The 23,885-nt window shown below is 41.1% G+C and overlaps 1 protein-coding gene across 6 annotated transcripts in view; it reads left to right on the top strand.

The window, feature by feature from the left end:
* MAEA (macrophage erythroblast attacher, E3 ubiquitin ligase) overlaps positions 1-23,885 on the top strand; it is a 50,357-nt gene that overhangs the window by 4,318 nt on the left and 22,154 nt on the right. For 4 of the 6 annotated variants that reach the window (XM_074540495.1, XM_074540499.1, XM_005490831.4 and 1 more), the window contains exons 2-3: positions 12,978-13,160; positions 17,168-17,371. In XM_074540495.1, the coding sequence (XP_074396596.1) occupies positions 13,053-13,160; positions 17,168-17,371 (312 nt within the window). In that variant the 5' untranslated portion in view covers positions 12,978-13,052. Of the gene's footprint in view, positions 1-3,105; positions 3,200-4,639; positions 4,766-12,977; positions 13,161-17,167; positions 17,372-23,885 lie in introns of those variants that run through there. The other 2 variants (XM_074540497.1, XM_005490833.4) reach the window with 2 other exon arrangements.

The raw sequence follows: 23,885 nt of genomic DNA, 5'->3' as shown, positions 1-23,885 counted from the left end.
GAGTACTTTTGACAAAACTTTGAAAAGGTAGCAGCAAAAGTTGTTCAGTGAAAGTGGTTCAAGCAGGACTTAAGACAGAAGTAACAACTTGTAACATTTAGCTCACTGTCTGTACATCAGTGTAAGAAAATACAAATACGTATCCTGATAGAATCACAGAAGGGTTTGAGTTGGAAGGGACATTAAAGATCATCTTGTTCCAGCCCTCCTGCCAGGGTCAGGGACCTTCCACTACACCGAGCTGCTCAAAGGCTTACCCAGCCTGGCCTTGAACACTTCCAGGGAGGAGGCATCCTCAGCTTTCTGGGCAGCCTGTGCCAGTGTTTTACCATCCTCACAATGAAAAAATTTCTTCCTCTTATCTAATCTAAACCTGCCCTCTTAGTTGGAAGCCATTCCCCCTTGTTCTGTCACTTCCTGCTGTTATAAAAAGTCCCATTCCAGCTCTCGTAGGCCTCTTTTTGGATTATCTGAGTGCTTTTTAGACAGAAGGTTGGCAAAATGAGCTGAGCCTGGATGTTGGTGACAGCTCTGCACTAACTCACCGTGAGCACTTCTCTCCCACTAAATCCATCTTCAGCCTGGGTGCTCTGACTCACCAAGTGTGCTCAGTGTCCTGCCGAGCGTTCCTGTGCTGCTGAATAATGCACTTCCTGTTTTGACACATGGTGTGTGTGTGTCAGCAAACAAGTGTGAAATCTTTCCTACTGCTGTTGTTTTCCTGCACTGCACTCTGTTCTAGAAACACTCCTAAGAAAGAGCTAACACTGGCACTTTGTAAGAAGTTTGACATTGTGCAGTAACTGAAGAAATTGGCTCATTGGTCTCTTTTCCAGCCCTGCCCACTCACTATAAAATACATTTTAAAATGATTTATGAAGGGAGAAAACCCAGTAAAAGACAGTAATAGTGTGGTCATCACCTAGAGGTGTTGCTTGGTTATTAGTACCCCTTTGTGCCTGGAGAAAAATACTTGAAGAAAGGTATTCTCAAACATCTCACAGAGGATCTCCTGCTAGTATCTTCCAAGTGAACACTTACCTGATGTTGCAATTGCTGGTTGCACCATACTTGATTTGTAGTGTTTTCACAGGACAGTGCCCTGTGGTCTTGTGAGTTTGGTTTGTGCATGTTTTCTGGTGTAGGAATATGTTTGTGTGGTAGCTGGCACATTGGGGTCTTTAAATGTTGCCATCAGACTTGATTTGAGTCTTAGCACAGACAACAACACCTTCAGTTGAGTGTTTCTCAAGAGCTGGGAAATAAGTAAAGATGAGCCCCCAAACATTTCCTAGCTCCTGCAATAGGAGTGAAAATGAAATTAAAACAGATGATACACTGAGTAGAACTTTGGTCATTCATAATTTCTGATATGGGTCTGCTAATTTGAATCAATAATGCTTAATTGTCTTACAAGAAATGCTGTGACTTTGGCTGGAACAGGTTATTTTGGGAGCAGTTTGATTGGAAATGGGATCTCTAGCAGTGTCATGGTGTCTGGGCTGTGCAAACACACAGGACAATGGCCTCTTTCATTTAAAGAGGTAAAGAGGTGGTGCTGGGATTAAAATGAGCAAATATTTGGAGAAGAGGGAAGGATCAAAACAAATGGAAGGACTTGCTCAGGACACAGACCTGCTGAGTGACCTTAGCTTTGCAGCTCAGCTTTGGCCAGGAGGCAATGCTTAGGTTCTTGTCAGCACTCCAGTATTTCTGCAGAAGGAAGAAAAGCAAAGACATTTCTTGTGAGGTGTCAGTCCAGGGGGGCAGCTTTGAGCAAGGGCCTTGGAAAGGCCTCTGATGTGCTCAGGGTGGTTCCAGCCAGGGTCTAAACTGGCTGTCAACCCCCTCTGTAGGGATGTAAGACAATTGTTTGTAACTGTAACATCACTTGTAAAGCACTTCATTTTCTTGTGGGAAGCTGTGTTCAAAAGTTGATCATACATTCAGAAATAATTTCTTGCAGTTTGTGTAGCAGATCATGTTCTGAAGGAGTGGGATTGCTTCTGTTTACTAAGTATGTGTGTAGCAGATGGAGAGCCCAAGAATTTTTGCTGTTCATTCTCTCCTGTATTGAAGGAGCAGCTTTGAATGATGTAATGATGGTTTCTTTTGGGCCACAGCTGCTCTGCCATGCACAGTGCAGTGTTCCTGAGTGGTGACACTGGCTGCTGTGGAACTGAGGCAAGCTACTGGGCTTTACCCTTCCAAAACATGGAAACTGTTTGCAAAAAGAACTGCTTTGTAATAATCCAAATTACCTCCTACTGCTTTTAGGTTTATGAAATTACTTAATTTGGCTCTATAGCTCTTCAAGATTTTATTTTAATGCTTTTACCTAATTAACCTAAATCTAGATGTTATTTTAAGCCATCTATTCCTCAAATATACTACTACTCTTTTAAGTGTATTTTCCTTTTCTGATTTTGCCTAGAACAAGGAAAAACTATTACTATTTTAAGGAATTGATAAGAGCTACTCGTCAGAAGAGTTCACTGAAGAGGTGCTGATACCATTTACATTTTGGATAAGTCCAGTGACAAATAATGATGCTGACTCTGGTCTGAAGTAATCCAAGAATTGTTGAGGAAAAAATGAACTATATAAAAATGCAGAATTTTGGTAATTCTGCAAGGAAGTTCTTAATTGTTATTTGTTTGAGGGAAAATTTTCAGTAGTTTATTGTACCCTGCCTCATTTTTCTATGACATCATTTATAGTAGATATCCTCTACTTTTCTGTTTCATTGAAGCAGTGAACATGGTGTCATAATTTAGTCTCAAGAAAAGAGCTGAAGCTTGAAGGTGTTTCTTGTGGGGTTTAGTTTTTCTCTTGACACTGTTTATTAAAACTCTCCAGGAGATGCTTTATTTTTCTTACAAGTTCTTATACTTCCTTCTTCTTGCCTAAAGTGGTGCTAAGTTGTCTTTGCTTCTGGTTTTTTGAAAGGCAATTTCATCACTGCACCTCTCTTGTTTTCCCTAGCTGGCTGGCCAGGCTAAATTTCATGTAGGGGCATTGGAAAAAGCTTATTTATATCTGAAAGTCTTCAGCAGAATTGTCTGGGAGACCTGCAGATTGATGCAAATCTCTGGTGCTTTTCAGGTGTGGTAAGCTAACACAGGTGAGGAGAGGAAGCTCACCATTTTTCTGCCCCTTGAAAGGAGAGCATAATTCTGTAATGGTTCCCCCCACCTAGGTAGGACTCTTTTGATTTTATATTTCTTGAAACTCTTTTTTTTTTTTTTTCTTCCTCCTGATTTCGTGTGCTTGGTAAGATTTTTACAAATCCACTTTTAATTCCCTCCTGCTCATGACTGAGTTAATTAGAAAAGATACACAATGTAGTTTTTTATGTTTTTAAAAAACCACATTTTCTGTGGGAAGGAGTTTCTTTCAGCCAAGACACTTTAACACCGAGGATGCACACAGAGATCTGTCAAGTCAGGATATACAGTTAAAAGTTCCCTCTGTAGGAATTTGTACCAGTGAGACCCAATTAACTACTTTATATCAAATACAGAAAGAAAGTGGATGTTCTTTACAGAATTGTAAGCCTGTGTAAACAATGCTTGTTTCTGTTGTCTGTACCATTCTCTATGAAAATGAGTTTTTAGAATCTTTAACATTTCATGTTAACAGGAATCTGGAGAATAGCTAATGATCATACTTCTATAACCAAATACTTCTTCCTTCAGTTTCTTCCTTCAACTTTTTTGAAGTCTCACTTTTACTCTGTAATTCCCAACAAGGCAATGATTGCTATACAAACTGTTTTTTACTTTTTTTCTGCTGCATCTAAATTGGTTTCATCCATGTAGTTACTGTGGGCTAGAAACATTTTGAATAATCTTGTGATCTGAAAGTGATTGTGGTTTAGTTTCCATTTTTATTTGGAGCTCCTTAGGGTTGAATCTCTATAAGTAAAGAAGCAATCTGGCCAGTGTTGTAGTGTGAGAACTGGTGTGCTGAAAGTCTAAGGTAAGGCTAAAGATTTGAGGGAGAATAAAGGTTTACATTTTTTTCAAATCTTCAGTCATGAAAGAAATGTGTAATTCAGTCTTTCAGTATTGGTCTGTACCAGTTAGAAAAACTTGTGGGCAGCATCAAGGTGAGATTTGGAATTTTTCACAGTGGCCATTAAACTTTGGCCTAACATCCTACACCTCCAAAGGAGTAGAAATGCACATATAACACTTGTTATAACAAGCTTTTTATTCTGGGAGAAATCCCCTTCTCCTGGGTTGAGTCCTCCTCTTAATTCTATGATAGATGCTGAAGTAGTCTGGGGATTTTGTTGGATAGCTGTGAAGAAAGACAATGTAGAAGACTGTTTGCATGCTTCTACTTTAAGTAAAATTTTAGTGAGATTTTTAATATATGTAATTGATTTTTCCCTTCCAGCCAATGGCTTATTGATGCAGAAATAGTGACTAATCCAGTATGGAATAACGTACATCAGTTAATGTGACTTTTAAAAAGTGCATTCCATATAAAGATATTGGAGTTGTTTTGAAAAAACTGCAGAGGGCAGTGAGGTGGACTTGGTTGATAGTTTATTCATATTACTGGATGTTTTTTGGAGATAAGCTTTACCAGGAACTCTTCAGGAAAGACTGAAGTCCTTATGCAGATAAGGAACTGGGCAAGATAAAAAACAAACATCAAGATTTAGTAGCCAGCTTCTCTAATGGAGCAAGATTGGTGTTAGGATTCTGCTGGCATCCTGGTGATATTCAGCTGTTTGAACAGCCTGGAAGAAAATGTAAGTGCTGAGATGAAGCAGTTTCCTTGATGCTGCTGAGATAATTGAGGTATTACAGATGTAGCCAAAGTGTGAACCATTAGAGAAAAAATAGTGAGAAACGGAATGGGTGTTAAAATAAATTAAATTCAGTATAGATAAGTGCAGTGTGATACAGTTTTTAGGTATGGTGGAAAGAAAATTAATTCTAGTGTTAAATATATAATAACTGAATTGGAAGTGATCATCATTGCTCAGTGGGATCTCAGGGCTCATAGTGAAGGTTTTGTGTGAGTGGCCAGGTTAATGGTAACAAACACAGGACAGAAGTGTTGGGAAAGGGAACAGTGGAGAGCTCTACACACCTTAAAAGCCATGGTTTCTTCTTCTCTCAAGCAGGATGAGTTACTCTTAATTTCTCCCTTCTCTCATCCTGACAAAGGGTTTAGTAGAACTGGAAAATGGCTACAGAAGGGCAAGAATGATTAGAGAGATGGAATGTCTGTCTTCAAGGAATGGTTCAAAGAGTCTCTCCAATCTCAAGATACGTGAGAAGTATGTAGAAGGTTCCCTTTTTTGCTTCCAAAACAAGAACAAAAGGGTTTCAAGTCAATTGTAAAGTCAAAGCCCAAGAGTATTTCTTCACATAGTTGTGAGCGTGTGAAATATCTCCCAACAGGATGTTGCAGTGCTGCAGCTCAGGTCAGCAGCAACCAGAGTTCATGAGTGAGAAACACCCTGTGGTGTTCAATTCCCACTACTGAATTCCCATCTCTGGCTCAAGAAATCCAGGGAGACTTAGGGCTTAGTAACTTTGTTCTTGCCTTTTTTCAAGTGCCATCCTCTTTCTGGATACCCTCAGAGGAAAGATAGCGACAGAGAGGGGATTTTTGGTCTTATCTGGTATGGTCATTCAGATCTTCATATGGAAATGTGTTTGATGTCTAAGTTAGCAGAGATGAATTCATTAAATTAAGGTAGGGGAGTACTTCTTCAGACTGTTAAATTCAGGCTTCTTCTCAAACCTTGGCTAACTTCAAAGCTAGTCTGAGTTGCTCAGAGTCCTGCCAAGTTCTCAAAGTTTTTGAGGGTGGAGATTCCATCACCTTTCTGGGCTGCTGTTCCAGTGCTTACCAAATCTTCTGATTGAAATATTTTTTGATGTCCAGCTGGAATTTTCTTTAGTGACAGTTGTCAGCTCAGCCTCCTTCCCTTTTGCTCTGTAACTCCGGAAGGTCTGGCTGGCTCTTATCTGTGACCTTCACCTTTTGGTGGCAGAAAGCTTTTATCAGATTGTGCCGCTTCCAGCTCCCGGAGCCTTCCCTTCTGCAAAGGAAACAAGCCTGCCCTGTCAGCTGCTCTTGGACTTTGTTTCATCCTCCACTGGCATGGTGGCAGCCTTCTGGACTCCCTCCAGGTTGTCAGCATCTCTTTTTGCGTGGGAGGGGGGAGTGACCTGAAAACCAGCCTCAGTATTCCAGATGAGTCTGCGTGAGTGCTGAGCATGAACAATCACTCCTCTCAACCCTGCCTTTAGCTGTGCTAGTGCAGCCTGGCATGGGGTTACCCTTCCCTGCCATGAGAGCCTGTTGCTGATTCATGTCCCACCTGCTGTCCATCAGCACCTCTGCATCTTTCCTTGCAGTGCTGGTCCTGGCCAGTTATTCCACATCCAGTACTAAAGGCTGGAGTGGTTTTGTGCCAGATATTGGGCTCTGGTGTTTCCCTTGATTATGTTTCATAAAATTCTTCTATATTTCTCCAGTTTGTCATTGTTTGTGAATGGCAGCTCTGACACCCATTTATCAAGCACTCTACCAGTTTGCCCTCTGTGTTCTGTAGTGCAGGTGGTTGCAGATGACATGTTTGTTGGAGCTGATAACGTTCCTGGAGACAAGCAGTACTTGTCATGGCCACCAGGGAGCTTTGGAACCACTGACCATTATTGTTAGAGCCTGATAGTCAGTCCCTGACCCATCTTGTGTTCAGCCATTGAGTCCCTGTCTCCTGTTTGGCCACAATGAGACAATGTCAGAAACCTCACTGCTATTGGCACGAAGGGCTGCTGTGTGTTCCTGCCATTCAGAGACAGTTCAACTCTGAAAGCAAACAATTTGTCAGCTTGATTTGCATATGACAAACCTGGGCTGGTTGTTCCTAGTCACCTTTATGAGATTGGAAATGGTTGGGGTTTTTTGTTGGTTTTTTTGTTTTTTCTGTAACTTTGACAAGAGCTGAGGCGAGGCAGACCAGCCCGTAGGTTTTGTGATCTTGCAGGTTCTCTTTTTGGAGTAGAGGCACAAAACTGCCCTTTCCAGTCACGGACAGCTGTTGTTGTTCACTGTGGCATTCCAGCAATGGTAGCAGGTTACCAGTGTCATCCAAGGGCTCTCTCCTTTGCTCCCCTTGCTGCCATGTACCTGTGTACCCTCAGCTTGCTTTGGACTTCCTCCAGGAGTGAATGGTACCTCTCTGCCCACACTGCTCATACACCGTCAGGAAGGCTTAGGAGCAGACCTGACCAGTAAAGACAGAGAAAGCATTTAGAAGTGAGACCCTGTTGTCCTTGGTAGTTGGGTCACAAACTCAATTCTGGAGATGCTTTTCATCTTCCTTAAGCTGCTGGTGTCTGTAAGGCCCTGGTAATTGCAATTACTTCTTTGAACTCTAGCTGAATTAAGTGGATGTATATGCTGGCTGTGATGGTGATGAGAGCTGTATTTCTAGCTGTAGCTCAGAAGGTTTTTGTGGCTGGACAACTACAACTCTGCTGCAAAGAGGAGCTCTCCACAGCTGATGTTTGTGTTATGTTGTACTCTATCCCAAGCAGAGAGCCCTCCAGCAGTGTCTGTATTAATTTGTTTGCAAACCCCAGGTGCTCAGTGAGTGACTGTGTCTGTTGTAGAAGCTGCAGGTGTGCAACAGGCTGAAACTCCACCACATTCTCAAAATGCCATTCAGCTGCTTAATAGAATTCAAGGTGCTACAATGAGCATAAGTCCAGTCTGGATGTCTGACTTCCAACAACATAAATGCCATAAATGCTTAAAAGCATTTGAAGCTTTGATCACTAAAATTAATAAACTTCTATGAGGGGAAAATGATGTGCATTCTCCTCTCCCTTTTCACATTGTTAAAGGCTGTATGGGTGCTGTGCTCTTATCACAGGTTTTCTAAAGGCGTTTTTCTGTGAGTCTGTAGAGATAAGCCAGAGCTGAGGTGGGAGTGTGTTCAGCAGCTGTTTCTATATATTCCATTTGTGGAGAGAGTACAAAGTGTGCACACGTAGATAAATTCAGAAAGCCTTAAGAAGAGAAGAAAAATGAATCTCAGTAAAATCTCGATAATGAGTAAAAAAGCAATATGCATTGTAGGATGCTGTGTAAATGATTAGCTGGTTTAGAATCATAGAAGGGTTTACTTTGAAGGGAACTTGGAGATAATTTAATTCCAGCATCCTTGCCATGTTTATTGAAGCAGGTTGCTGAAAGCCCCATCCAGGCTGGCCTTGAGCACTTCCAGGGATGGGTCATCCACGGCTTCTCTGGATAACCTGTGCCAGGGCCTTTCCACCCTCACAGCAGAGAATTTTTCCTCATATCCCATCTAACCCTGCCTCTGTCAGTTTGAAGCCATTGCCCCTTGTCCTGTCACTCCATGCCCTTGTGCAAAGTCCCTCTCCAGCTCTTGTAGCCCCTTTAGGCACTGCAAGGTGCCACAGGCCCTTCCCAGAGCCGTCTGTGCTGCAGGCAGGGCACCCCCAGCTGTCCCAGCCTGTCCCCACAGCAGAGGGGCTCAGCCCTTGGTCACCTCTGTGGCTCCTCGGGCCTGGCTCCAGCAGGTTCAGATCCCTCTGCTGTGGGGCTGGGGCAGCACTGCAGGTGGGGCTGCACAAGAGCAGAGTACAGGGGCAGGATTGCCTCCCTTCACCAGCTGCTCACACTTGTTTTGATGCACTCCTGTATGCAGTTGGCTTAAAATTATTTATATTTCTTTAAATATTCATTTGCTGCCTGATAATTAACACTTGAGAAGTGTATACAGTTTGCAAAACATCAGGTTACAACATATGCAAGCATTTAATACTGGCTGGTGGTTTTTTCTATTTTTAATGTGTTTTAAAAAAACTCAAGAAAATGGAATCACTTAGGAAGTGAATGGCTGGCTGAAAAATTTATTTTTATGAAAATGTATTTAAATTCACTCTAAGGGTATTTCAAGTTACATTTGATATGGCTCATGAAAAGAAAGATTGGGCAACTGTAGACAATGTGAATAGTTCTAGCCACTTCATGATTTGAGAACTCTGCCTTGCTTTGGTAGCTTATTTGCATTCATGGGCAGGAAGAGGATTGTGTTTGGGCTGAAGGCCAGCTAGTAAACTTCACAGCTGAGTTCCCAAGTGTGCACTTAAAAACTCCCCTGACATCCTTAGCTCTGCAGTTTTCTGCTCCTTGCTCTGAGTGATCAGCGTGTGGCTCTCCTGGCAGTCCTTCCTTCCTTCCACCAGTTCCAGCTTGCACACCCAGAACAATGCTCTTTCTTCTAAGTCTTGTCTCCACAGCTAGAGGCTGTTGGAGCATGTTCTGGGACAGCACACCACTTCTTTGGCTTTCTGAAAACAGAGTGAAGTAACTCCTGAAATGAGGAAAATACTTGTTTCAGGTTAATCAGTTGTCTCTGCTTTTTTGTTAGTGTTTAGCGCCTGGAAACAGCCACGCTATGGTTGTAGAAGCCTCCAGCCAAGCAGGCTTTGCTTCACATCTCAACAAAATTCTGATCTTGGAAAAACTTGTGTTACTGGAATTGTACCCCTTGTGTAGGTTGATCTAACTTCAGTCAAATTCCTTTTCACAGGCTTAAGTTTGACCTGGTTTAGGACATGCTGATGTTGAATAATGTGTCTGCAGCTGTGGCAGCTGATGAACAAAAGGAGCAGAATCTATTTAGTGCCACTGGATTTAAATGTGCTGCCCACTAATATTTTACAACTCTCCTTTGTATCCTGTTGTATGCTCACCATATGAGCCAGCTGGGTGTGGCTTTTCAAGCTCTAACGAGTAGGACAAGTTGGTATTGTGCTTATACAGAACCCATCCTGGTCACTACTTGCTGCTGTATTTCAGAGGTTCTAGTAGCTGATTAATTCTTTTTTCCTTAAGGTAATGCTTCCCTAGGCTGGCCTCTGTAGGTCACTCTTGTCTCTAAATCATGAAGTGTAATCCAGGTTTGGGCACAGAATGGCACTGGCAGCAAAGATTCCCAGTCTCTAATAGGTTTATGGCAATTAATGAGATATAAATCTTGCCTCTGTCTTAGTCTGAAAACTTTGGTGTTTACAGAGTTCTAACAATGGTACCTGAAAATCAAGTGAGCTATAATTAAAAATGTTTAAAATTGCATTGTCCAGAACACTTTCTTATATGTTCTCCTTTCATTAACTTTCATTATGGGCGCAAAGAAATGCTCCTGTTGGTGCAGTGCCTGTGACTTGTGAAGGGTTCTGCAGCAGAGCAAGCCAGTGCTGGGCCTTTTGGCATGTTGGAGCTGTAGGAGTAATAAAAGAAGCAGCAGATCAAGATGCAAATTCAAGATAAAATCCTGCTGTGTAAGGAATGTCGTTCTAAATTTTGGCATTCACAGACTCTGTCTCTGTAAAGTAAGTGTAAAATCTGTACCTAGATATGATTCACAAATATTCTCATGAAAACTGCTGGCTCTAGAATAAGAAACAACTGCCTGTTCAAATTATGAAAATCTCTGGTAAAGTGTATTTACTGTCAGCTCCAGTTATGCAAATAATTTCATTGTACCTTTAATTTCCCTTGTTATGACACACTAAATTATGTTTCTCAATATGTTTACTTTTATTTACTTTCAGAGTATATAGTGGAAACATTTCAACTCAGTCTCTTCCACAGAAGACATTCAGATTGTTTTTATGGTCGGGGAAAAAAAAAAGATAAGATTCAAAAACCTATTGCACCTAGACATTCTAAATGATATTTAGTGTTAGCAGCTGAAATTGAAAGTTCAATTGTTGTAAATGTCATATGAACACAAAGTGTGCCAGAACTCTGCACGCTGAAGAGACAGCACAGGAAATGGGTGCTGTTACTGCTCGTGAGTGCAGATAAGGAACTGGGCAAAAGGGAGATGAAACACAGACTTTTTCCCAACTGACTAGATCTGTGTCCAGCTGACTGCTCAAAGTTTAACAGAAGCACTTGCTGTACTAAAAAAGGTACCTCAAATTAATAGTAGCTTATGAAAGTCTTTATCGATGCAGATTTTCAGTGTGGCGTGGAAAGCTGATAAGCAAAATACTTGCAGAAATATGTTTTGGTGAACAGTAAGAAAGATGCAGTGGGGCAAAATGTAGGGAAGATGTTATCTTAATGCTGTCTGGCATCAGGTCTTAGAGTTGGAAATAAGTGTCCATGTTCAAAAACATGACATGTCAAAATAATGGCCTCCTAGAACATTCATTTCTATCTGTTCATCTTTAAAATATTTCATATTTTTTGTGTAAATGGAAAAAAGAAAAGAGGGTTGGAGATGGAATGTTGTTACATAGGCAGCTAAGTAGGTGTTGAAGCCTATAATTTGTCATGGTTTATGTGGCTTGAGCTTGGGTGGGTGTACTGCTGGGATTTTAGGGCAAAATGTGTAAGGAAAAGAATTGTTTTGGCTCGGTGCCTTCTGTGGTGGACTTGTCCTGTCACTTGTTTAGGTTTAGTTTGGGATACAGGAACCATTAAATAGATCATCTCAGTCTTTACAGGAGGAGCCCTTTCATATCTTATCAGGATTATCAGTGTCTTTTATTACTACCACAAAGAAGCACAACCTTTAGTAGGCAATGCAAAGTGTTGGAAAGGAAATGCTTTGGCTGATCCTCCTCCCTCTGAACCAAGCTGTTCTCTGCTGGGGAATTCAGTGCTGCTGTAGGAACCTCTCTGCTGATGGAGCCAAAAGGGCCCTGGCCCCTGGGGATACTTCCTTGCATGCAGATAATTAGAAAGAGGAAAACTGAGCCCTTGATATAATTGATTAGAAGTTATATGCTTGAAAGATTTGTAATCAAACATATACGTGATACGTACCAAACAGAGCCCTGATTTGTGCTTCCTGTTTTACCTTTAACATAGATAATCTGATTGCTATCTAAATTATGCCTTTGATTAATGGAAAAGCAATCACGATTATCATAACTACCTGAAAGAACTTCTCATGGACTTTTAAAAGATTAAAGATATGGCTGAATTAAGTGTATAGCACTGGAATGTCGTTAAAAATTCCTGTTTCTGTGAAGTAATAGAACTTTCTGTGTAAACTGCTTTTGCTGCCACTGTAGTGGAAGCAGTTTAACACTTCTGTGAGCTTTCCCCAAATCATTCCCCAGGCTGAGTGCTTCCATCCATGTGTCCCTGATGGCCATCAGCAGCAGGTTTCATTCAGCTCTTCCACAAAGGTGTGGGACGGGTAGGACAGGAGACCTGCGAGACTGGCAAATCTCTTAACTCAGCAATGGAGCACTAGAGGAAATTAACCAGTTTAGTCATACATTTTAGGCTTTTATCTCTTAAAGAAAATTTACATGGGGTTTCTCTTGGCATTCCTCACAGCCCTTGTAGGTACAGAGTATATACTACTTTTTAGTATCACTTCCTAAAAAGTAGTCTTTCATGGGTAGAGGTATGTAGGAGACTTGTTGGATTTCCTGAATGACTGTTGGTGTACTGTGTATAAATTTTTCAGTAGCCAGTGTGCATTATACATGCTTTCTCTCAAAGGTAACTTTCTCTTTTTTATGAATTAGTGAAGAGAAGAAATGTAAAATTAGAAAGTCAGGGTCTGAAGAGTGATCTCTCAGTTGTGGTTTGACTTGTAGCTTTCCTTTTGTAGGTACAGATTTGTCTTTGTATTTTGTTGTCCCTGGATTATTTCCATCAGTGCTTCCTACACTCGAAGCAGGATAAGGGAACCTGGTATCAGAGAAGAACCTGCAGCATTTTTCCTGTTGTTTTTTCATAATCTTTGAAGTGTGAGCTCCTTGCTGAGAGAACTGAAACAAGGGTTTTAGTATGGGAACTGAAGTTCAGTCAATGACCTCTAGTCCCCTGGAGCCAAGGTGCTCTTTGGGCTGCAGCAGATGAAATCATCAGTCTTCCTAAGCTCTGGAGGAGCTGACTTGTTGAATACAGAATGCTGATGGCTGTTTGTGCTTCAGGTGCCGTATGAAACGCTGAACAAACGATTCCGGGCTGCCCAGAAGAACATTGACCGCGAGACCAGCCACGTCAGCATGGTGGTGGCCGAGCTGGAGAAGACGCTCAGCAGCTGTCCCGCCGTGGACTCTGTTGTCAGTCTGCTGGATGGGGTTGTTGAGAAGCTCAGCGTTCTCAAACGCAAGGTGGGTGCTGAGCCTTCAGTGCTCTGCTGTTTGCCTTGCAGGGCCCCAGCTGTGGGGCAAGGGTATAGATGTTCAATGGTGTCAGGAACCCACGTTTTATAAAAGGAACCCACTTGCCGCGGCAGTTCCGTCCAGATATGGACAACACTGGACAAACCAGACCAGTGAAGAGCTTTTTTTATTATTTTCAGCACATCATTCTCAGAACATTGTTAGACAATGGAGACAGGATGTTAACAGCTCGCTGATCCACAGGGAATGTCAAGGAGGTGGAGTATTACAGAATGACATAAGACTATCTCAGTTTAGATTTCTGCTAATCATATATAGAACAACACATATTGACAAGCATTCTACCTAATCTTATAAAACACATGTAATGGTAGTTAAAACAAAGACTGGTTCATAAGAGACAAAGAACAGAGCTCTATTCATGCTAACCTTCTAAAGATATACATTAAATAACCTTGTTGCCATCCATAAGCCAATTCTACAGAGGCCTGTTGTTATTTGTCACCTATGCTCTACTGCTTGGGAAACTTTTCTGCTGTATTTGTGATGCTAACAAAACTTCAGTCTGAGGCCTATACTTTTTTAACCATTTCCTAAAAACCCTCTAACTTTATGGAATCCAACACCAGGCATTACTGAATCTTAAAAGTGAAACTTTGCTTCTCTGTGCTTCAGAAACACAATTTGGTGGTCCTTGTCTAAGTATAACAAAACAAACTTCTGTTGAGAGGTAAAATTAAAGATATTTGTAGTCCTGGAAAGGACTTTCTTTACTAACAGAAAAGAAATAGTAGCAAAATGAATTGATTTGTACAATTCCTGCTTGTCTAATGGAAAGGTTTGTGTAATTGAATAAATTGATCACTGGAATACCAAAACAGGTAGAAGGTGAAGCTGAAAAATGGGAAACTCCCAGTGCAGGAATAGTTGTATGCAGTGTTGAGACTTCTCTGCAGAAGAAAGTGCAAGTTTGTCTTGGATGGTTACTTGAATTTTTATTATAAACACTCAACTTGCAATTTGAAAGATTCCTAGGGAATATTAAGAGCCTTTTAAACAAAATTTGGCAGGATAGCCTACTTCTAGCTGTAAAGCTCGAACAAAATACAACCAGCCTTTCATGCTTTTACCACATCTTTCTTAGAAAAAGATGTATATGTTCTCAGAAAAAGAAGTGTAAGCCATCCTTATTTTGGATGGGAATATTACTCATCCCTCGAGTCATCAGAACACTTACTTGAAACAAGTCTTGCAGAAAAATGGAAATAGCTCTGTCGCCTGACTTGAGAGCAGTGCTTCTCCAAAAATAAATAGATGGAACATAAAAGCAGAGTCATTTCATTGAAACTTAAATGAAATAACCAACAGATATAAATCTTGTGACAGTACTGTGTGAAGCATCAAAATACCTTGGAGGTTTGCAACATGAAAATAACGCTGTCATATGTGTTGATTTGGGGTTTTCTGCTTGAACAACTTAGGTGTTGAAAAGCTGTTCAGCAGAAGGCTTGATAAATTAATTGCTCTTTTCATCCTTGGCTTGTGAGATTTAAAGAGGTATTAAAGGGTATGTTTTCCTCACTTCTCTGTTGCTTACAGAAAAATAGGAGCTATTTCTGACAGAGGTGTTGTATGTTGCTGGTAGGTGTGTAGCAATGATGTGGAGGAGTAAAAGTTATTTACTTGTTAAAGCTTTGCTGACTGTGGGGGTGTGTCTGAAGGCATTGCTGAGTGTTTTGGGTGCAAAGCTCTATTCTAGATTAATTGCTCATTTGTTTTTGATTGCCTGAAAGACTCTGGAGAATCTTACAGCTGCTCAGAAAGAACAAAAGGCCAAAAAAAATTATTTAACAGTAAAAGTCCTATGAAATACAAAGGTCTTGTTTCTGCTCCAAACCCTCAACTCCCAACTGTCTTCTCTATAATCTCTGCCCCGAGCAAAATGATTGTTTTCTTTAGAGCCTTTGGACCCATGTGGGATCTCTGTTGCCTCCTGTGTTTAGACAAGGATCTCATGAGCTGCTGAGATGGCCATAATAGAATTGGATGGTTCCTTTATTTAACACCTTACTCACTCTTGAAAGAGAGCTTTAAAACACAGCAGGTTTCTTAGGTTCTGAAAATGATCCTGGGGAAACCTAGGCCTTTGTGTTCTCCCTTTTGTATCCTGTTTAATATGCTTGTTCCCCCAAGTTCTGTTAACATCCAGCAGGGCACGTCCAGATAGACTTGCTTCAGAGGGTTTTGAAAAGAATCTGCAGCCTTTCTGAACATACTAGAAGGATCAAAAAAAACCCAGCAAGAGCTGTGTAAGTCCAGATACAAAGCCATATAAGAAGAGCCCTTTGGAAGCAGAAGGGGTCTGACCTTTGTGCCTGGCTGCCTTGAGTTCTTACTTGTATTCAGAATATTTCTCAAGGTTGCCTTCACATCTGATAATACTGCAGATATCTAAAAAGTGAAAGTGTGTTTTGTCTTGAGTTAGTATTTGCCTGCTGCATAGGAAGAGACTCAGTTTATAACTGAAACAAAATACTTGTCACCAAGCTGTTACAAAATAAAGCACAAGTAACTCCAACTTCAGTAATAAAAGTAACTTATGCTACAGATGTTTACATGGATGTTAAGAGACTCTTGTATGGTGACCAGTGTTTCAGATACTTGAATTTGGTATCAGTGGCCAGATCAGAGTCAGGCTTAACTGGGGGAAAGAGGGGAATAAGCTCAGTGAGCTTTCCTTGCAAGTTTTCTCTCATTTAACTTTGCTTTTCAAATGCTGATCCTTCTAGAAGAAGTCTAGGGGTAGGCATGGTAAATGCAATTAGAGCCAGCCTGTGCTTCCAGGGCTGGAGCTGTGTGATGTATGATACTGCAGTTGGAGTTCTGGAAAGGTCTGTGTGTCAGCATGGAGTGCAGAGTGGGCTGCCAAAAGCCTGCCAGGTTCTGCCTCTGCCTTGCAGCTGCCAGAGCTGTGCACTCATTGCAGCACAAGCCAGCAGGTTTAAAGCCACCACAGGGCAGCCTGACGTGCAGTTGCATCACCAGTGGTGTATTGCAGATGGGAGAGGTACTGACCATCCTCTGCTGGTTTGCCTTTACCTTAGCAGGCACATTCAAGTTCTGTAGCCTGACCTGGCCCACAGTTGTCCCATGCTGGGTATTGAGTCAGCTGGCTTGGAATGATGGCTCTAAGGGTGAAGGAAAGCAACTGAGCTGAGCGTTTTGGTTTTAATTAAAAATATTGTGGCAATACCTTGAGGGATTGGTGGGTGTTTTTTTTGCTGGGTATGCCAATATGTTGGTTTATAATCATCAATCTGTTTTCTCTGGACAAATGTATTTTCCTAAGTAAAGCTCCTTAACAAGGGATGCACGTTCCTGCAGTGGCAGAGTTATATATAAAATAATACCAGTTTAAGAAAACTGATGATTTTGAAAAACTGCTTTCAGATCCTTGAATTACAGGTGCAAAGAGGCCAACCATTTGTATAATTTCCATTATTGCATGACTAATGAAAATGGCTCCAGTGTATTAGAAGTAATGTGGGTTTACTCTGCATCACTCCTGAGTAGAACTAATCCAGCAGGACAGCTGCTGGAGGAAGAAGCCATGCTTGGGTTAGAGGTGGGAATTCTGCTTTTCAACTGTTTGGATCAGATTACTCCAAACCTTCACAAAGCTCTTTGCAGGCTATTACAGCAGTTGCTGCCATAGTTGATACATTTCTGGTTTCGGATAAACTGCAAATTAGGCAGAAAAATGTATATATTCATAGTGTCAAATAGATCAAAACTGACTTGTGTGGAAGAATATCTCAGAACTGGACCAGCCATGCAGAAGCTTACACACTGCCACAGGCAATATCTCTAAACAAGAGAGACACTACTGGGAGTAGCTGTGTAACGTATAAAGAGTGCTTACAAACACTGGCTGTGTTTTGCTTTCAAAGGAGATGGAAAGCACGCAGCCCTCAGTGTTGGCTTTTGCTTTGCAGGCCGTGGAGTCCATCCAGGCCGAAGATGAGAGCGCCAAGCTGTGCAAGCGCAGGATCGAGCACCTGAAGGAGCACAGCAGTGACCAGCCCGCCGCTGCCAACATGTGGAAGAAGAAGCGCATGGACCGCATGATGGTGGAGCATCTGCTGCGCTGCGGCTACTACAACACAGCTGTCAAACTGGCCAGGCAGAGCGGCATCGAGGTGAGGCCCTGGGAGGAACTGGCTAACAGTGCAGGAGAGAGCAAGCTGGCAAATGAGAACAAGCTGCTTAACCTCAGAGCAGTCATTGTTATGTATTGGTGTGCCTTCCTGGCTCATGTTTATCTCTTAGCATTTTAAGCTTGGGTTTGTTCTCCTTCCTAAATTGTGTTTTAATGCATTAAATAAGTCAAAATTGAAGGCATCATTTTTAGTCACAAATTAAATGCTTTTAGAGAAACACCTTTCTCTGTTAAAACTCAGATTAGTTCTCAAATGTCATACAAAATTTCTTGTTAGAGGCCTTTAGGCTGCTGATGAAGCAGGTGGTGGAGCTTCCCATCTGTCTAGGCCCACTCAGCTGATCCGTGTAGGTGTCCAGACTGAGCAGAACAGCATTTGCTGATTGCAGGAACAACTGTTCTGTTGTATCATCCTATTGTTTAATGCACTGAGAGGAAGGCTGGCTTTTACTTGGGAAAAGAAATTTTGATACAGTTTGGGTTTTTTAGTAGCAGTTCTATCTTGCATGATCCTAAGAACATTTTGCTGGTTTGCATGAATCGCCATTTTGTGACTGTTGCTTTCCTTCTCACTGGTGAGCTAGTTGGTTTTGCTTGGGCTCACAGTGGGTTCTGAAGTGTTTGCAGTTTGTGTCCTTTGGTGCAGCTATTTTATGCACACCAGTGAATCCTGATTGTGGTCCTGTGACAGCCAGGAGGACATGAAAACTGATTTTTCAAGAATTTGCTTTTTGTCTAGAGAAATCATGTTTTGCAGATTTTAGGTAGCCTTTGCTATTTGATCCTGAGTGATCCTTGACTCTTGTTTTGATATGCCTGATTCTAGAAGGTATGCAACTCTTCTAGTTAAAATCTTACTCTTATAAAGATGCTGAAAGTTGAATTCTCTTACATGAATTATGTACTTTGCCTTTCTTAGGTGGAATAGTTGAACACATCTGTCTCATTTTGTTGGGGAAAAATATATTTTTTACTGATGTCAAATTATAGCATATGTACTTGTTCTTTGTGGTATAACAGGGACCTGTTTGTCATGTGTCTCTTTTTCCTTGGCTGCTTTACTGTCTGATCCTGTTCAGCCAGCAGCAATTTCAGTAAATGCCAAATAGGAAATAGCATGTAGAGGCTGAATAGAAGTGAGAGGGGAAGTGGGTTACAAAGTATTAATAGGAAATAGTCCTGAAAAAAATGAACTGAAGGGGCTGTTGTGCCTCACTGGTGAAGCAGCCCGTGCCTGTGAGTCAGAAATCCCCAAGGATTGGGATAGCTGCAGCTGGGATAACTGCAGCCTGGCTGCTCAGCAGCTCTGCCACTGCTCGTGGATGTTTCCCTCTGCTTTGAGCAGGAGCTCATCTCTGCTGAATCATCATGCTGCTGCACCTACTAGGTCTGCTGAAAAAGCACTATGGAAATATTTTCACTTTCCTAGCAAGCTCTGTTATGCCTGATTAAGTAATGTCAGCTTTGGTTTGGCCATGAGCATGGAAGTCTTCATGACGTACTGCAAGACCCTGTGGTGAAAACATCATACTTGAAGCTTTCCATTCTTTGTTTGTTGAATAGAAAATTTTGTGTTGAAAAGCAAGTTTTAAATAAGATTATTTACCTTCTGCCTGCAAGCCTAACTCTTTAATTTGCATAACATCAGAGTAATAACACAGAACACAGTTGCATGTTGAATGCACTGAGGCCTTTTTTGTTCTAGTTCACTCAAATTATGCATTTAGTCAGTGTTATGGTTTGTTTTGGCTTAAGGAAGATAAGGCTTCCCTCAGTTTCCCTGCTTTGCACTTGGTCTGACTGTATGGCAATCTTCTTTGTGAACAGCTTTTACAGAGTGTGATTCTGGGACTTGTTTGTTACACAGAATTTGTGATTTTGTTGGTTTAGTAAGACAGCAGCTTTGTTTCTTTTTGTTCCTTTCCTGAATGTGAGACCCCTGCAGAGCTGCCCAGGTGCTCCATGGGGCAGCAGGTCAGAAAGGATCCTGCCTCAGTGACCAAAGGGAAGCCATTGAATCACCCCAGTGTTTGTGTGCTATTGGCAAAGATTGGCTGTGTGCCACAGTGTACAATTCTAGTCGTTTTTGATGGTCTGTGACAAATTTTAGCCTATTTTCTAAATTAATTACCTCCATAGCAATGATAGGCTATAAAGTCTTGTAATAGAAGATAAGTGCTTAAAAACCATGATTATAAACTAGGAAGCAAACAGAATGGAAAGCAGTGCTGGATGTAAAAAATTACAGGGAAATTTTAAATATCAGAGTTAAGAACTTGCTCAAGTAAGGAATAACTGGGCATAAGGCATTTATACAGCATAAAGTTATGGCAATATAAGAAATAAATTCCGAACATTAAGTATTTGTTATATGTCTTTAAAGCAAAGTAATGCTATTTGGGAAAGTAAACCAGAATGTAAGATTAAAATAAAAGCTGACAGTGAAAGACAGAAATGTTTGTGCCAAAGTAAATACGGGGTAGAGGGGATTCTATTGTGGACTTTTTTCTTGATGTCTTCTGGCTCCATAATGATGTGAAAAACAGTCTGGGTGGAAGATAAAAAACCCCATAACATCTAGTTTGTTTCTGCATATGAATAAAACTCATCAGTATAGGCTTATTAAGATAAATAGAATCAAAATAAGGTCATTATTGCACTGTAATACCACATCAATATAAAAATGCCTGTTTTCATCTGTAGATTCATATTTTCAGCTAGCTGGCAACGTTGTCTGTTGACTTCAACTTTGTTATTTCATGTTTTGTTATACTGCTGTCTCATTTCTGTGCCATTAATTGATATGCAAATCTAGTTTAGGAAGAGGGATGTTCCAGTAGGAAGTTGGTTTCTGTTTGTAGATAAATTTTATAATTAAGCTATGTATGTGGTACTTAGTGTACTGTTTCTGGAGGTGGTGGGGTTTAAAATTGTATTTGTTTTTCCAGCCCTTTCCTTAATAGGCTAGGAAAAAAAAATAAACATATAAAGTGTCTTTACATTCTTTGCTTAATTATGTATAGCTGTAGTGATTTTTGCCTGTAGGATTGAAAACAACCCAGATTCTGAAGCTTCCAGTCTCCCTTATCATATGCTGTAAATCCTCTTTCCATCTTTGCTTAGCTTATTTTAGTAAAAGGCTGTATCTCCTTGCCTTACTGCTCAAGCTGTACAAAAGCTGAACAAGTGGCAATGGTTTTTCTGTGAAAGATAGCAGAAATTCACCCTGATTCTTGGTGTGTTGGGGCAGGGAGCAAATCATTCAAAAATCTGTAATCCACTGAGAAACAGAAGTTACTGCACCCTGGGCAGGGTGGGCAGTGACACTGGAATGTGGGCAGCTGAATGCTTGAGTTGAAAAACCTCTTAAATGACTGAAAAGTTGTTAATTTCACTTAAAATCAGGGATTGTATGTATCAATTAAAATTCTGCCAATTAACCTTCTTAGATCAGTAAGTAAGTACATGTATCATCCCTCAAGAAACTTAATTAGCCCTTTGCATTCGTAGCACAGTGTGCTTTTTGCTTTTGAGAGCTGAGGGGTGGGGGGAAATGAGTATTCCATTGCCTTGGGGAATTTGGTCTGCACATGTGACCATTGTCAACACTGATTGGTGTTAGAAGGGCTCCTGGACACTTCAGGTGTTGACAATTGACACAGTCCCAAGAAGATAGTCAGTCATTTTCGTGAAGTGGGATTCAGGTCTCCAGTTATTGTCAAAGGTTTCCTTCCTGGGCTGAATTCTATATCTGTGGTAATGGTTATTCACCGGAGAATGTCAGAACAGGGCACATACTGAAAAGCCATTCTAAAAGTGTTTGTCTTTCAAAGTAGTAAGTACATTTATTTTTAACAAGTTAATTTTGTTTAAATAAGGAATAGTAGTCATTGGAAAACTGATTATCTTCCGTTTTTCCCTCCCTCTTGTTTGGTCCAGTTATTCTTTTTTACTGCATCATTGCAGCTTCAGTTTCTGTAAAGCTGTTTTTGGGGGGATTTAGCCCAACTAGAAAAGATACCTGCTACAAATTCAAGCATGTTCCACTCTCTTAATTTTGTTACAGAAAGCTGTGAAATCTTATTTGATGTCCTCTGGTATAAGAGAAACTTGAATTCTTAAAGTCAAGCTTCATGGCTTTTGACCAAATATCTGATCTCTTCTTTTTCCTATTCTATATCAGTGTTCCTATTTTCAACCCCAAAGCTGAATGTTCTTTCCTTGCTTTAGAAAAGTGTTCTCAGCACTGTGATATGGATCCTTCAGCTGACACCTCAGTAGAATACTGCTGAAGGATTTCTGTCTGCTCCAGGGCAAAATCTTCCTGAAGCTGCTCTTTTTGAAGGAATCCATCCCCTGAAAAACTGTTTCTGCTTGATAACTCTCTCAGAAAATGGGAGATGGAAAATAACCTGCACATTTGAGATCACAAAAAGGAGCAGTATTAACTCAAAAAGTTAAAAGCTGAGTAAACACATTTTTTAACAATCATACAAATGTACCTTTAGAAATCCTCCTTGTTAAGATGCATAGCCTGAGAATGGCTTGTAGGCAAACACACACGTGTGTATTAAAGTAATTAATCAGAACACATTTATATTCATAACGATTCAATTTCAAATAGGTAAATAATATTCATCATAATGCTTGAATGTATTATTTATTTGCTGTCATGCAGAACACAGCCAAGCTGACTTTCCAGATGCAGGCTGAATGGTAAGAGGTGCCTTTTGCCAGGAGCTATTTGTGTCCCTCACCTGTGACTGATGTTCCCAGCCAGGAGATGTTCCAGGACAACTCTGTGTGAAGGAACTCCTAAACTGGCATAGCTGATGTCAAGGTGCCAGGATTTGCCTTGTGCTGCTTGGAGTTACCTGCAGTACCAGGCTGTAGAGAGCTGCCTGGAATCTCCTTTAAATGTGTTGTGGCTGTACCCAGTGTAGGCATGGCAACTCTGAGGAGATTGCTCTAATGAATGTCTGGGTGTGTTCATCTGAATTTCAAAGTGCTGCAATTCCTGCACAGCCTTACATCTGCAGTTTGTCTCAAGCATCTTGAGGAATTAGAATTATGTAAATGTGGAATAGTCAAGATTGAAGCAGAATAACAAACTTCCTCATTACGAATCATTTGACACTTCAAAAGCCAGCAACATGAATTGTGCTGTGATGTTGAACATCTTGGTTTTCTTCAGTCTATTTAGACTAAGTGGGTTACCTGTAGTGTATCATAACTGAGCTAATTTATTACAAAATACTTACTCTGGAAGGCTGCTGATGCAAGAAAAATTCTTGAATTGAAATTTTATTGAAGTGGGGAATGATGATGTCACCTGGAGATTACCCAGGAGTAGAAGAGGTTTGGGTTTAGTTGGCCTCTTCTTACTGTCCTTTCATCCTGCCAGTCATTCCCTCAGAGTATAAATCTTACCTCACATTTAACACTTGCTCTCACTGCTACATTAGATGGCAGGATCATGTTTTGTTAGAGAGTGTGTGTAGCTGCCAAGACAGACTGATCCTGCATGGACCAAGGCTGCAGGGCTTGTGCTCCTCTAGCAGAGGAATGGTGCCTTTCCTCTGCTAGAAGAGGCTAGGACAGAAAATGAGGCACTTTTTTTTCTGCCCAATGAGGCATCTGAAGCTCCAGAGGCTTTGTCACACCACTGTGGTGTAGTCATTTATTACTGCACTTAGCATGGGATAACATGGGGATGGGAAAGGTGCAGCCGTTTGCTGAGCTGCAGAAACTGCAGAGGCAGGAGCAGAGATGCATTGGGCAAACAGATTGCTGATAACCAACCTCAGTGCTTGCTCCAGCTCTGAGCCTCTTCAGGCACTTTGTGTCCTTGAGTGAAAGGAGGTGGGTGAAACCCTTCTTTGTGCTTGGCTCTGGAGCAGCCAGGGCCAGGGGATGAAAGTTCTGGTGACCACACTTTGGAGAGCTGCTGGAAAAACTGGATGGAGGGACAGGAGGACTGGAGAAAGTTATGGGTGGGTGCTTTGGTGCTTTGGGTATGTGTGAGAGCAGAGGTCAAACACCAAAGAGTTTTGTAATCTAGTCAGAAAAATAGAAGTTGGACACGAGTTTAGAGCATGAATTAATCACTAGAGCTAATTAACAAAAGTACCAGTATCCTCTAATGCTACACAACCTTGCTCTTCTGACAGACACTAAGTGTAAGATCCTGGGATCCTTCAAAGACAACCAGACACAGCCAAAGGTTGGTGCTGGGATGAGGGTATGGAAGATGCTCTCATGTGAAAGCTCGACTGTACACCATGGGTACTCTGTTTCCTTTATAGACAAAAACATTTCTGCCTCTTCTGTTGATAAATCTGTGGTTTGGCTGTCTTTGCATTTTTCCCCATGAACTAGCTCTGCAGCTGCCTTTGAGTAGGACATTCTGTCAGTTACTCTCTGTAGTTTCTCTCTAATCCTGTTAATGTGAGTAGCATTATAACACTTAATAGTAGCTTAATGATCTTCAGACA

Source organism: Zonotrichia albicollis, chromosome 5, assembly GCF_047830755.1.
Source record: "Zonotrichia albicollis isolate bZonAlb1 chromosome 5, bZonAlb1.hap1, whole genome shotgun sequence".
Lineage (NCBI taxonomy): Eukaryota > Metazoa > Chordata > Aves > Passeriformes > Passerellidae > Zonotrichia > Zonotrichia albicollis.
Note: the sequence above shows the minus strand (reverse complement) of the source record. Positions and strands in the feature narration are given on the sequence as shown.